General features: G+C 33.5%; 1 protein-coding gene across 1 annotated transcript; it reads right to left on the reverse strand.

Moving 5' to 3' along the window:
- Window positions 1–3,428: 3,428 nt before the first annotated feature.
- LOC147076184 (uncharacterized) lies at window positions 3,429–12,212 on the reverse strand. Its single transcript, XM_085940311.1, has 5 exons — window positions 12,015–12,212; window positions 9,876–10,022; window positions 8,475–8,627; window positions 6,357–7,152; window positions 3,429–3,463 (listed from the first exon to the last, which is right to left on the reverse strand). The coding sequence occupies exons 1-5, from the start codon at window positions 12,156–12,158 to the stop codon at window positions 3,429–3,431; spliced, it is 1,275 nt and encodes a 424-aa protein (XP_085796437.1). The 5' UTR covers window positions 12,159–12,212.
- Between the last annotated feature and the right edge of the window lie 339 nt (window positions 12,213–12,551).

A 12,551-nucleotide genomic window follows, 5' to 3' on the forward strand; every position in this document is an offset into this window, starting at 1 on the left:
TCATGCATCAGCTTCTCGGCCAGCAATCTTTGTCCCTGTGACATCGATCGTAGTTTCATGGCCATCATTTTGCCAAAAACATCAAATTCATCTTCAGTCTTGCTTAGTTTGTCGGTGATTAATTCTAACACTTTGTTGGCGCTATCATTCGATTTTTTTTGTTTGAACGATGGGGGTTCTGGTGCTCTATTAAGATTCGACCTTGGAGTAGTCGACAACGTTGATGTTGAAGGCGAATATTCTATCTGTAAATAAAATATTGATTATTTTTTGTTGCAGTTCCCTGATACGCACGAAGAAATGGAGACGATTGCAGAAGAATTTAATAGTAAATGGCAATTTCCAAATTGCCTGGGCGCAGTTGATGGGAAACACATTGCAATCGTGCCACCTGCAGGCGCCGGCTCCCACTTTTATAATTACAAACATTTCCACAGCATTGTTTTGATGGCGATTGCAAATGCTAATTATGAATTTATTTATGTTGATGTTGGAACAAATGGACGTATTTCTGATGGAGGCGTACTGAGAAAATCTATTTATTTCAAACGTTTAGACGAAGGCAGATTAAAAATACCTGCACAAAAAAAACCTACTGCTAATTCTGATGCACTGCCATTGGCGATGAAGCCTTTGCATTACGTAACGATTTCATAAAGCCGTATTCACAAAGGCAATTAAATCACAGTAAAATAATATATAATTATCGGACATGCAGAGCCAGGCGAATTATAGAAAATGTTTTTGGCATTTTAGCTGCTAGATTCCGCATTTTTCAAGCTCCAATAAACATGAAAATTGAAAATATCAATACAGTTGTATTAGCTTGCTGTGTGCTGCACAACTTTCTTCGTCGCAAATCAACACATTCTTATACTCCTTCTCATGACCTTGATAGGGAAAATCCTGAGACAGGTTTAATAGAGCTCGGACTGAGGTTACAGGACACCTTAGCGCCTTTGGAAGCAACGACTAATCGGAACTCGACTGCCAATGCTAAGAAAGCGCGAGGAGATTTTGAAAAATATTTTAATACTACCGGGGCTGTCACATGGCAAGAAAGTATGATAAGCAATAGATACATTAAACCAATGTAACAGTTTAGTTAAAATGTTTTACCTCAATACAATCTTCGTTGTTTAACGAGTTGGAGTAACTCTCATCAGGAGACATGTTTTCCAAATCGTCCGCCATGCTGGATATTGAGCTCGATTCTGTAAAACAAAATGTAAATTGTTAAAATACAACATAATACTCAAACTTGTTTTTTATTATCTCTCCCCTAAGTACCCATTCCTTCATACGGTTAATATTGATATGATTATTTATATTGGTATAATTGGTGTAATCCAGTATATCAGGTATTTTCAAAATGTGTTTTCCGCTGTATTCCTCATAACCAAACTGTACCATTAATTTTGATTGATGATTGACGATTTATTGATTGTCTCTGAAGGAACCTAACTCGAGCGATTTTTGATTTCATGATCATTTCTTTTCTTCTTCTTTCGACCATGTCCGATCATAATATGGACCTCCACGGAGTGGAAGTTTGTATTGACAGATTTTGTTTTTACGAGAAATGGATGTCAGCCACTTGCTCAACATATTAGGTCCATACTCTGACTCATACACAAATTGAAATTCAATGTGTACTTGTCAGACCCAGGATTTGAACCTGGGACCCAACCACGACTCAATAAGCCAACGCTTAAGCCGCGCTTCCACCGCCATGATCGTACCTATATATTATTATTTCTTACCTACCTCAGCAAAGAATAAGTAATTTTATTGTGACTAGAAATGATTCATAGCTGTATGTTTTAATTGCTTAATAGTTGCTAATCTAATGCGATGTCACTTTCAGAGCTACGACAATGTCATAGTCTGCACGTGTATAATAAATAGCTTTAAAGCATTCCCTCGTACCTATATATTATTATTATTTATTACCTACCTCGGCAAAGAATAAGAAATTTTATTGTGACTAGAAATGATTCATAGCTGTATGTTTTAATTGCTTAATAGTAGATAATCTAATGCGATGTCACTTTCAGAGATACGACAATGTCATAGTCTGCACGTGTATAATAAATAGCTTTAAAGCATTCCATCGTACCTATATATTATTATTATTTATTACCTACCTCGGCAAAGAATAAGAAATTTTATTGTGACTAGAAATGATTCATAGCTGTATGTTTTAATTGCTTAATAGTAGCTAATCTAATGCGATGTCACTTTCAGAGCTAGGTACGACAATTTCATAATCTGCACGTGTATAATAAATAGCTTTAAAGCATTCCTACGTACCTTCCATTTGGTCGTTCAAGAACTCCAAATTTTTATAGTACCACAGTTTGGGTAGATAAACTGCGTCTGTGCCGGCTCCGCTTCGATATGATGTCCTTACTTTATTTCTCTCCTTTCTGTAACCCGACCTCAATGTCTGTATTTTCTTTTTAACATCGTCGACCCTTGCCTGCGGCTCCACCTTGATTAAAATCTCCAAAAGTTCCGCATACGCCAAGGACTTGGCATCACGATTCTTGTATAGTGGGCTGGTCGTCTTCCACAACGATGGGTTGTCTTTAAAACAACTAATAAAATCTTCCAAGAAACTTTTCGAATGCACCCGTAGATCTTCCATTGTTGTTATCGATGTGAGATGTCCGAACACTTTGAATGACAGTAAAATAATGATGGCGCTGTCGTCCGTCGGCATAGATATAAATAATGTGACGGTAAAGCGTGGTGAACGTACGAATTTCAGCGGCTCGGCGAGTAAAATATCAAACATGTTTGAAATCCAACGAGCCTGGTCTGCGGATTAAAAAGTCCGCAGACCTGGGGTGCTCCACGCGAAAAAAAAGTCCGAAGACTGTAAATCGTCTGACTTGCGTGCCAATGGAGCGCCGGCATTAGGCAAAATAGATTGCAACAGTGTTAAAAATTAGAATGTATGATTTAGTATGACATTACGTAGAATTTACGCAAATACAAATTTCTTCAGATTTTTTTTGCTTTCCGATCCTTCTGTCAAAATGATTTTACGTTTGCTATAATACGCTTGAATATCCGTTTATTTAACCTATTTTTGTGCTCAATTTGTAGCATTTAGTGTTACAAACAAATTTGTGTACAATACTAGTGTGTTGGCGTATTTTTTTGGACATATAAAGTGAAAATAATACGAGCTATAAATACTAGACATCATGCGCTAGTTCGTAGGCGATTCTAATGGAAGATTAGCTTGTCGAAAATTTCACGGAAATTGTCGTTTAAAATATTTCACTATTTAGTATTATAAATTTATAATTAACAAGATGTTTCATCATTTATTCAATGATTAATGATAACCCTTCTGATACGTAGCTTTAGATTATTTGGAATGTCTATAATTATAGCATATTTTAATAACAAAATGTCTAGTCGATTCCGTTAGATTTAGAGGGAACAGAAACTGCAAATATTATAATTATACTGAATATATTTTACTACATTATGTTTGATAACATTAAAGCTATCTATAATAAACGTTTTGACATAATATTTAGTGGAAAAAACGGTTATCAACACAGTCTATTAATGTCACAAAAATATGGCTTCGTTATCAATTATTACATTTCAAGGTTCCAAAGAATATTATTTTACGTCATAAAAATACTTTATGCAGTTATCAAATGTTTAACATAAATATTTGCCGATGAATAAGCTTCATAATTATATAAATAGTTTTTCTATAAATCTTACGTAAGATTCAGGCTTAACCTCCGAAAATACCAGAAAATAGCTGACATGGAACACCTTCCCCCCTGTCCATTCAATTACGTTGATTCTGGTATTATTTGGTGCGGGGATCGTACATACGCAAAGCCACATATGCGTTTTTAAGCGACTACCACCCGATCGGCATTTTGACTATGTCCTGGCGATGACATATTGTGGCGGCCGTTTCTACTAATGCAGAACGAGCCGTACTCGGATTAGTACTACGTTTCTTAATGGTCGATAATTTAATACAATTATTACGTTAATCGCATGTCGTATCCACAAAACATAGTGTAAAATAATGACCAAATAGTATTAAAATGCATGACAAACCATTTGAAACGATCATTTATCTTTAAAAAGGCTGTAAAATGCCTAATTACTTAAATATATACAGTTTAAAGCATGGCATTGTACGATATTATTAGGATGGCATGAAAAAGGTAAGCTTAACAATGTTCTCTTGTTATGTTATTTCAAGTGACCTGATGTATTGGATGAGACATTAAAATTAAGAGGTTTTTAGCGGAATGTGTCATTCTTGATTTCAGTGATTTAAAGCCACCGTATTGTGTACTTCTACACCAGCAATAATCTAATATATAAAAATCAATATTTGTTTGTTTGTCTGTTCGTATTTTATGCGCTGCCATACCGTTCATCCGATTGCGATAAAACTTTGTCAACTTATTGCTTTCACTTGCGCAAAGAGTATAGGCTATATCTTATAAATAAAAATGAATGTCTGTCTGTCTGTCCCGTATGCGTTCCTATACCATTCATCCGATTGCGATGAAATTTTGGTAAGTGGTTGCATGCACACCTACAAAGGTGTTCTTCTATTCTATATTCATCTATTCGTATGCGTTCCTATACCATTCATCCGATTGCAATGAAATTTTGATCAAGTGTTGTTCTCACGCCCGCAAAGGTTTCTGAATTGATACAACCATTTTTTTCTTCTATTCGTATGCGTTCCTATACCATTCATCCGATTGCGATGAAACTTTTGTCAGTTGTTGTATACAAAGTTTTTTGTTTGTTTGTTCCATCCAATTTTGATTTATTTTACTACATATTAATAACTTTAATAACGTTTTCATATTTTGGATTCGATTTAAATTTAGTGTTCTTATGTTTGACCTTTACTCCTACTAGAATTGTTTTCATATTGCCATATTGTATTACACAGATATTTATTATTAAAAAATAATTACATCTTATTATTTTTTAAATATCTAAGATAAATATAACCCTGAAGCGACCCTGTCCGAAGCCGGGTACTTCAGCTAGTTAAAAACAAAATACTGTTCATGTGGTAATATATTGTATACATTAGAAATAGTAATATTACATTGGACAACCTTAAAAGTCTTTTCGCCAGAATGCGACATTTCAGGAATTTTCAGGTTAAGATTGTATACACGAGTAATCTCATAGATTAAATTGTAATTGCTTTTCACCAGAATGAGTCATTTTGTGTATTTTTATTCTATTAGATCTTCTACTTGAATAATTACATTAGTCACATTTAAATGGCTTTTCACCAGAATGAGTCATCTTGTGTACTTTCATGGTGCCAGATGCTTTACACGAATAAATACAGAGGTCACATTTAAATGGCTTTTCACCAGAATGTGTCATTTTGTGTATTTTCATATCACAAAATCGAACACAAGAGTGACCACATTGGTCACAGTAAAATGGCTTTTCACCAGAATGTGTCATTTTGTGTAACTTCATCTTACTGGATGTTATACAGGAGTAATTACATTGGTCACATTTAAATAGCTTTTCACCAGAATGAGTCATCTTGTGTACTTTCATGGTGCCAGATGCTATACACGAATAATTACAGAGGTCACATTTAAATGGCTTTTCACCAGAATGTGTCATTTTGTGTATTTTCATATCACAAGATCGAGCACAAGAGTGACCACATTGGTCACAGTTAAATGGCTTTTCACCAGAATGAGTAATTTTGTGTATTTTCATTGACCCAGATTGTATACAAGAGTATTTACAGAGATCACATTTAAATGGCTTTTCACCAGAATGTGTCATTTTGTGTACTTTCATGGTGCCAGATGCTTTACACGAATAATTACAGAGGTCACATTTAAATGGCTTTTCACCAGAATGTGTCATTTTGTGTATTTTCATATCACAAGATCGAACACAAGCGTGACCACATTGGTCACAGTTAAATGGCTTTTCACCAGAATGAGTCATTTTGTGTAACTTCATCTTACTGGATGTTATACAGGAGTAATTACATTGAGCACATTTAAATGGCTTTTCACCAGAATGAGTCATCTTGTGTACTTTCATGGTGCCAGATGCTTTACACGAATAATTACAGAGGTCACATTTAAATGCCTTTTCACCAGAATGAGTCATTTTGTGTATTTTAATTCTATTAGTTCTACTTGAATAATAACATTGGTCACATTTAAATGGCTTTTCACCAGAATGAGTCATCTTGTGGAATTTTATCGCACCGGATTGTATACAAGAGAAATCACATTGATCACATTTAAATGGCTTTTCACCAGAATGAGTCATCTTGTGTATTTTCATGGTACTAGATGCTATACACGAATAATTACATTGGTCACATTTAAACGGTATTTTACCAGAATGAGACATTTTGTGCAATTTCATACTACTAGATACTATACAAGAGTATTCACATAGGTCACAGTTAAATAGCTTTTCACCAGAATGACGTGTCATTCTGTGCCCTTTCATGGTACCAGATCTTATACATGAGTAATTACTTTCGTCACATTTAAATGGTTTTTCACCAGAATGAGTCATCTTGTGTACTTTCATAGTGCCAGATGCTATACACGAATAATTACATTGGTCACATTTAAATTGCTTTTCACCAGAATGTGTCATTTTATGTAGTTTCATCTTACTAGATGTTATACAAGAGTAATTACACTGAGAACACTTATTTGGCCTTTCATCAGATTGATTTATTAGGTTGAGATTTTTGATAATAGATCGAATTCCCATGTCATTTTCCGTTTTATTCGCTATTGATTTTTTATGCCACGCTTTGTGAAGCTTCAATAGAGATAACGATGCAAAAAAATCAAAACAAATACTGCACGCAAAATTTTTGTTATTGAACGATTTTTTTTCTAACTTTATTACGGCTACTAATAATTTGGGATCTGTGACGTAAGATTGTATATGCTTACGTTTAGCAGTGTGACTGAATTTATTAGTATTCGTTTCATAACACTCCGATTCCTTTTTAATGTCTTGATAGTCAATCTGTATTTCATCGTATGGCTCTTGTACTTTTAGGATCCTCTCTGGCAATCCGATACTAGCGGAATATGTCATGGCAGTGGTTGCAGGAATCAACTAAAAAAACGTAGAGTATATTGCATTAACAAGAAGACAAACAACATAGGTATATCGGAGAATAATATTAAAAAAAAATACACAACTTAAAGAGATGTAAGAATTTCGACATACAGGTTCTTAATAAAAAACCAGGCTCTCATCAATGTTTACAAATAATCCTAATCATTTTCAAACTTATTTACTGACGACCTACATATTTTTTAGCGGAAGACTAGTACCTCCTTGCTGAGTGCAAGTCACACTAACTATATTGTTATTTCATAGAAAATAGTGTAGACAATTGATTTACTGTTGTGCATTCGAAATAAGAGCAATCAGGTTGAGGATTCTTATGTTTGCTTTAGGATTTTGTATCAGCAACCTACACTTTCTTAAAACCAACTTCCTGTAAATTAGTATACGACTTAGTATTAGAAGCGTTGTGGGAATAACAAAGAATTTTACATAGGTTATTGTATAATGCATGTTTGTCAAGACACTACTTACTATCGGTTTTGGTATAGTATTCTAAAAGAGCGGTGTTCCTTATATGCAGGCTGTCCCCATGCTTGTAATCACCAAATTCCATATACGGTACATGCGAAGTTGAGAGGAAGTACAGAATTTTGCATGGAAAGTGAAGACGAATGAAGCATATGTACCTAGCCACACGGTGGTTACACCGTGAAGCACAACCGATTGAAATGCATTAGATTGAGTTGTGTTTAATAAAATTTTACTCAGACAATATTGCTTTCATACTTATACTACTAGGGAAAGATTTGTGATGAATAAAAGTTGGATGTAGGCACACATTCCTTTATCCGCAACTAATATCACTTTTTCATCTTGTCTACTAGATGATATCCTAGTTGTGGTGAGTTGTTTGAAATGTGTTATGTTTCCATTTTTAGTTATAGGCATCTACATTGAAGTCACTAGTAAAATTTGTAAGTTAATAATATAATATACTATAACAGTCTTATGTGTAAATCGTTAGATGTACAATACATTCCTGTTTCATAATAATAAATTAATAGTATCACTTACGCCAAGACATTGACTTATTTTTGCATTCCTATTTAGAAACTGATCATTATGAATCAAGTTGACATCTTTGGAGCATTAGAAAAACAGGAAACTAATAAATTTGCACTCACGTTGTGTTCAATAAGCTAATCATATACCAATAAATCGTTTTTTAATGTGTTAATAATAAATCGGCGAATACGTCGGTGTTTTTCGCCACATCTAATCGAATTCATTGCCCTATTTTTCATCTTATTTTTTTTCTGTGTTGCCGTTATGATCGTATTTAAAATGAATACATTGTTATATACCTGATGTCTTGGGATGCATTCGGAATAAGAGCAAGTGGGTTGAGGGTTCACATGATTGCTGTGCTCCACATCCTCTTGAACAATCTCATTCTTTAAGTTAACCTGCTCGAAATCAGTCTCCAATTTCACAGTGGTAAGGTACTTTGAAGGGATCTGAAAAAATACATTGATTTTATTAAGTATTAAAAAAGGATATTAATATCTTCTTACGCCGATAATAAACTTTGTTCCTGTTTAGTGATATCGTTGGCGTCATTACAATATGTTAATTGTCTAGAGCAGTGGTTGACAAACCGCGGCTCTCTGGGCCCTTGTGTTTGGCTCTGACACAAATGACTACGTAGGGGCTAAGTGAAAGATAGAACAGTCAAAATCTTTTCGAATATAACCATTCAACCAGCAAGCTAAATTTTAAATTGATTTCAGATTTATCAATAGCAGTTGACGAGTCTTGTGACATAAATGATAGCAATGTTTTCATTTTTGTACGATTTATTTTATCTACTAATTAATTCTACTAATTCTACTAATTTATTCAAAACCAACGTTCCAAATTAACCTAACATCTCAATAAATCAGTCTAATCATCACTTGCGACTCATAGTAATTATACCTAATCGTTGAAAGAGTTGAATAATTTCCTTTCACGGCTATTGAAACATTCTAATTCCATTTCCAAAACGAATACCTTCGCACATCCGATGCAACAACGTGAGAAGTGCTAAAAAAATCAAAAATGAGATTATTGTCAGAAAACATGCCTAATAGGTCTCCGCACCTTTGGGTCTATTATATTCTATACTTATCGACCGCTAAAGTGATAAAGTGATATATATTATCAAACTTATGGTAGGATTTTATGAAGGTATAAGCACTTATTGTAACAATTACAATAAGTTGGTTGTAATTATTGCAATAAGTGCTATAATTTAAAAGCAGCGAGAGAGGTGCAGTTGAAATATAATATAGCGAATGAATAAAACAATTTTAACTACACTAACCATTATTGTTATTAATAATTATATTCCATTTAGTATGTCATAAATGAAGCTGTAATTAAATCCTAGTGCAACAATGATATAATTGAGGGTGTATTTGACCAAAAAAAATAATTGAATGCAATATTTTTTTAGACAAAAACCTTTAAATATTTCGAAATAGAAGGTATAGACAATGATAGACTCACGTAAAGATCCTAAAATCATAAAACCAAGTGACTATCAAGTTCACAACCTTTAAATGCTTCTCCTGAACAAAAGTGTGATTGCACTTATGACGTTATTGCACCGGTTGTGCGAATGATTCTTACGGAAATATACACAAATGTCAACTGAATTTATAAAACAATTTATTGATTTGTATATCAGTTAATCGATACTTTCGTGAACAAAAAAAACTCACCTCAAGAATGCTTTTAAAAGCGTCGGCGTCCTCTTGTTTCAGAGAAGTATCGAAGCCAGGGCCGTTTAAATTATCCATAGTTGGATCAAACCATTGTCCTGTGTCCACATCAGATTCGCTGCCTTCTAGTTCACGTTTATCGTCCATCTTGCGGAAATATTCAAAAAAGGACAATAATAATTACTATGTATGACGTGCGACGAAGAGCACCCAAAGATAATATAGGTTAGCAAGGCATTGTGGTCAGTGTTGCTATCTTTTTATTACCTAAATAAAAGTGCGTTCCAGTGATGTTTCCAACGGTTTGGCCATATACGATATACGTACAAATTGTATGTAGAAAGTAGACCGACAACAGTTTGAGATTTGACGTTTGGTCCACCGTTCCTTTCAATTAAAGCATTCTCGGACCGTCAGAAATGGTTTGGTATGAAACGTTAAACCACTTCTGACGATCCATAGACTTATATGACGATATGTAAAAAGCCCAGACAGGAACCTAACTTAAAATTATACTTAGTATTTTTTTTATTATATTCCGTATCTGTCATTTTCTCGGCATGTTGCGTTACTTATGAACATTATAATATTTTATGGATTATAAAAAAATTAGATGATAAGCATTCTTCGGCATTTATATATCACGAGATGTTCATATTAATAGTTTAGACATTTACACCATAACTTGAATTAGGTATATTGTATCTTAATAATCAATACTTACATATTATTCACACAAATAAGAAACTGCGTTTGGTCTTATTATCCCAAAATTCCAGCCATATTTTCTATGCAGAGTTCGTTTTATTATCATTAGGTAGGTACCTAGAGTCTGTATTCTATAAACTGACGTACACGTCATACGGAAAGCATTGTCCCATCGCGTTCAACTGTTGCATGTATTCAATGGAAGGGAACGAGATGGATGCTGAAGCGGCGTTGAAACCGGCAAGCCAGCTTATAGAAGACAGAATCTACCTACCTTAATTATTATGTGAGACCAATGATTTATTTAAATTTTATTTATATTTTATAACGGAGATTTTAAACTACAAACTGTGTTAAATAAACCCGGAATGATCAGGTTTTATATTACCTACCTAACGAATTTTATCAATAATTATTATTGATTATGGTCACAATATCATTTCGTCATGAAAACAATCAAACATGTGGGCGATTATGAAAAGCTTTGGGCAAACGTAATTTTTATTTTAGTATTTATTTATTTAACAAAGACACATTGAGCACATAACAAATTATTAATTCAAGATGTTCACAACATGACATTTAGAATAAAAATGACAAGTAAATAAACTAGAGAAAAACATTAATTGATAATTATATATTAGGTATATTATAATACTTAATTAATAAAAAAAAGTAATCAAAAAAATACAAATTAAACAATAAAATAGAGATTAAAAAACAGAATAAGTACATAATGCATCGCTAAAAATGTCAGGGAGTCAAACATCTCTAGGGAGTGCATTGACCAGCCGCACAGCCCTCGCTATCGGTGCCTAAAAAATTAAACCTTTGTCATATAAACCGTATGAATCAACTAAATGGCTACATAGTCGTGAAGCATTATTTATATTTTGTACATTTAAAATAAATTAATAAGTAGAACAGTTAAATTTGTGTTATTGTAGACGACGAGCTAATGCGGTTAGAATTTCATAAGTTGACATTTCAATAAACGTGTTGCTGTTTTAGAGAAAAATAAGTTTTTGAATTAATTTAAGTACTGGCAACAATAGTTAATTAGTCGTCAGAAAAGAGATCCCGTAGATATTCTGCCAAATGGTCCAAAATCCAAAAAAATCAAACCACCCGGTTTGGTTCGTTCGATTCAGTTTCAATGGTACGAACCTAGCAGTTTTGAATTGCATGGAAAGTTTATCAGTCAATGAATATGATGCTTTATATAGACGACTGTATTATTAAATTAATTTTAAGTAAGTACCTACTGGAAAAACTGATTAGTCGTCGCACACGCAACATCGTACAAAATCTATCAAATCGTTCAAATCCAACGGTCCGACTTCATTTCTTTGGTTTGATATGCTATAAAACATTTACAAAATACGTTCTACAATAGGTAATTATTATTAATAATTTACATAGAAAGCTAACCTCAAAAATGCACGTGGGATCGTCATCAGTATCTTGCTTTACATTAGTGTTGGCGTCTGGTTTGCTTGTATATATCACATTTGAGCAATAATTATGATCTTTTATATGAGATTCGAGATCAAATATTTCGCGTTTTACGTCCATTTTGCGTGTTTGAATAATTGAGAATAAGCTAACGATTATCGGGACAGAACACTATTATTTTGGCAGCCGTGAAATGACAATATGCCGCAGTGTTGCCATCCTTTTGTCACTGAATAATTTATAAAGTACGCATTCCAAGAAAAAGAGCGCGTTGTCATTTATTAGCTATGACGTGCTATAATATTATTATATTAATTGATATTTTGAGAAATACCGAGACCCTTTTTATTTAGATAACTATCCCGACCAAAAATTTTTACCTACCGGTGAATTTAAAAAAATCCATGTTAAATAACAGCCAATAATTGCTTTAGTTACCTCTTTTGAATACTTTTTTTCTTTTAAGATAGATTTTATGTAGGAAGTAGGCAGATAATAATTATACTAGGTACC

This window comes from Rhyacophila brunnea, unplaced genomic scaffold (genome assembly GCF_057557595.1).
Source record: "Rhyacophila brunnea isolate RB1 unplaced genomic scaffold, BYU_Rbru_1.0 scaffold_13, whole genome shotgun sequence".
NCBI classification, from domain to species: Eukaryota; Metazoa; Arthropoda; class Insecta; order Trichoptera; family Rhyacophilidae; genus Rhyacophila; species Rhyacophila brunnea.

What these genes read in the sequence shown, in the direction of transcription:
- LOC147076184 (XM_085940311.1), bottom strand. Translation starts at nt 12,158, where the DNA reads ATGGACGTAAAACGCGAAATATTTGATCTCGAATCTCATATAAAAGAT. An exon ending in CTTTTAAAAGCATTCTTGAG is followed by an intron (nt 8,628 to 9,875) that starts GTGAGTTTTTTT and finishes GTATTTTTTCAG; the next exon opens with ATCCCTTCAAAGTACCTTAC. An exon ending in TTATTCGTGTATAGCATCTA is followed by an intron (nt 3,464 to 6,356) that starts GTACCATGAAAA and finishes TAATATTTGCAG; the next exon opens with TTTCTGTTCCCTCTAAATCT.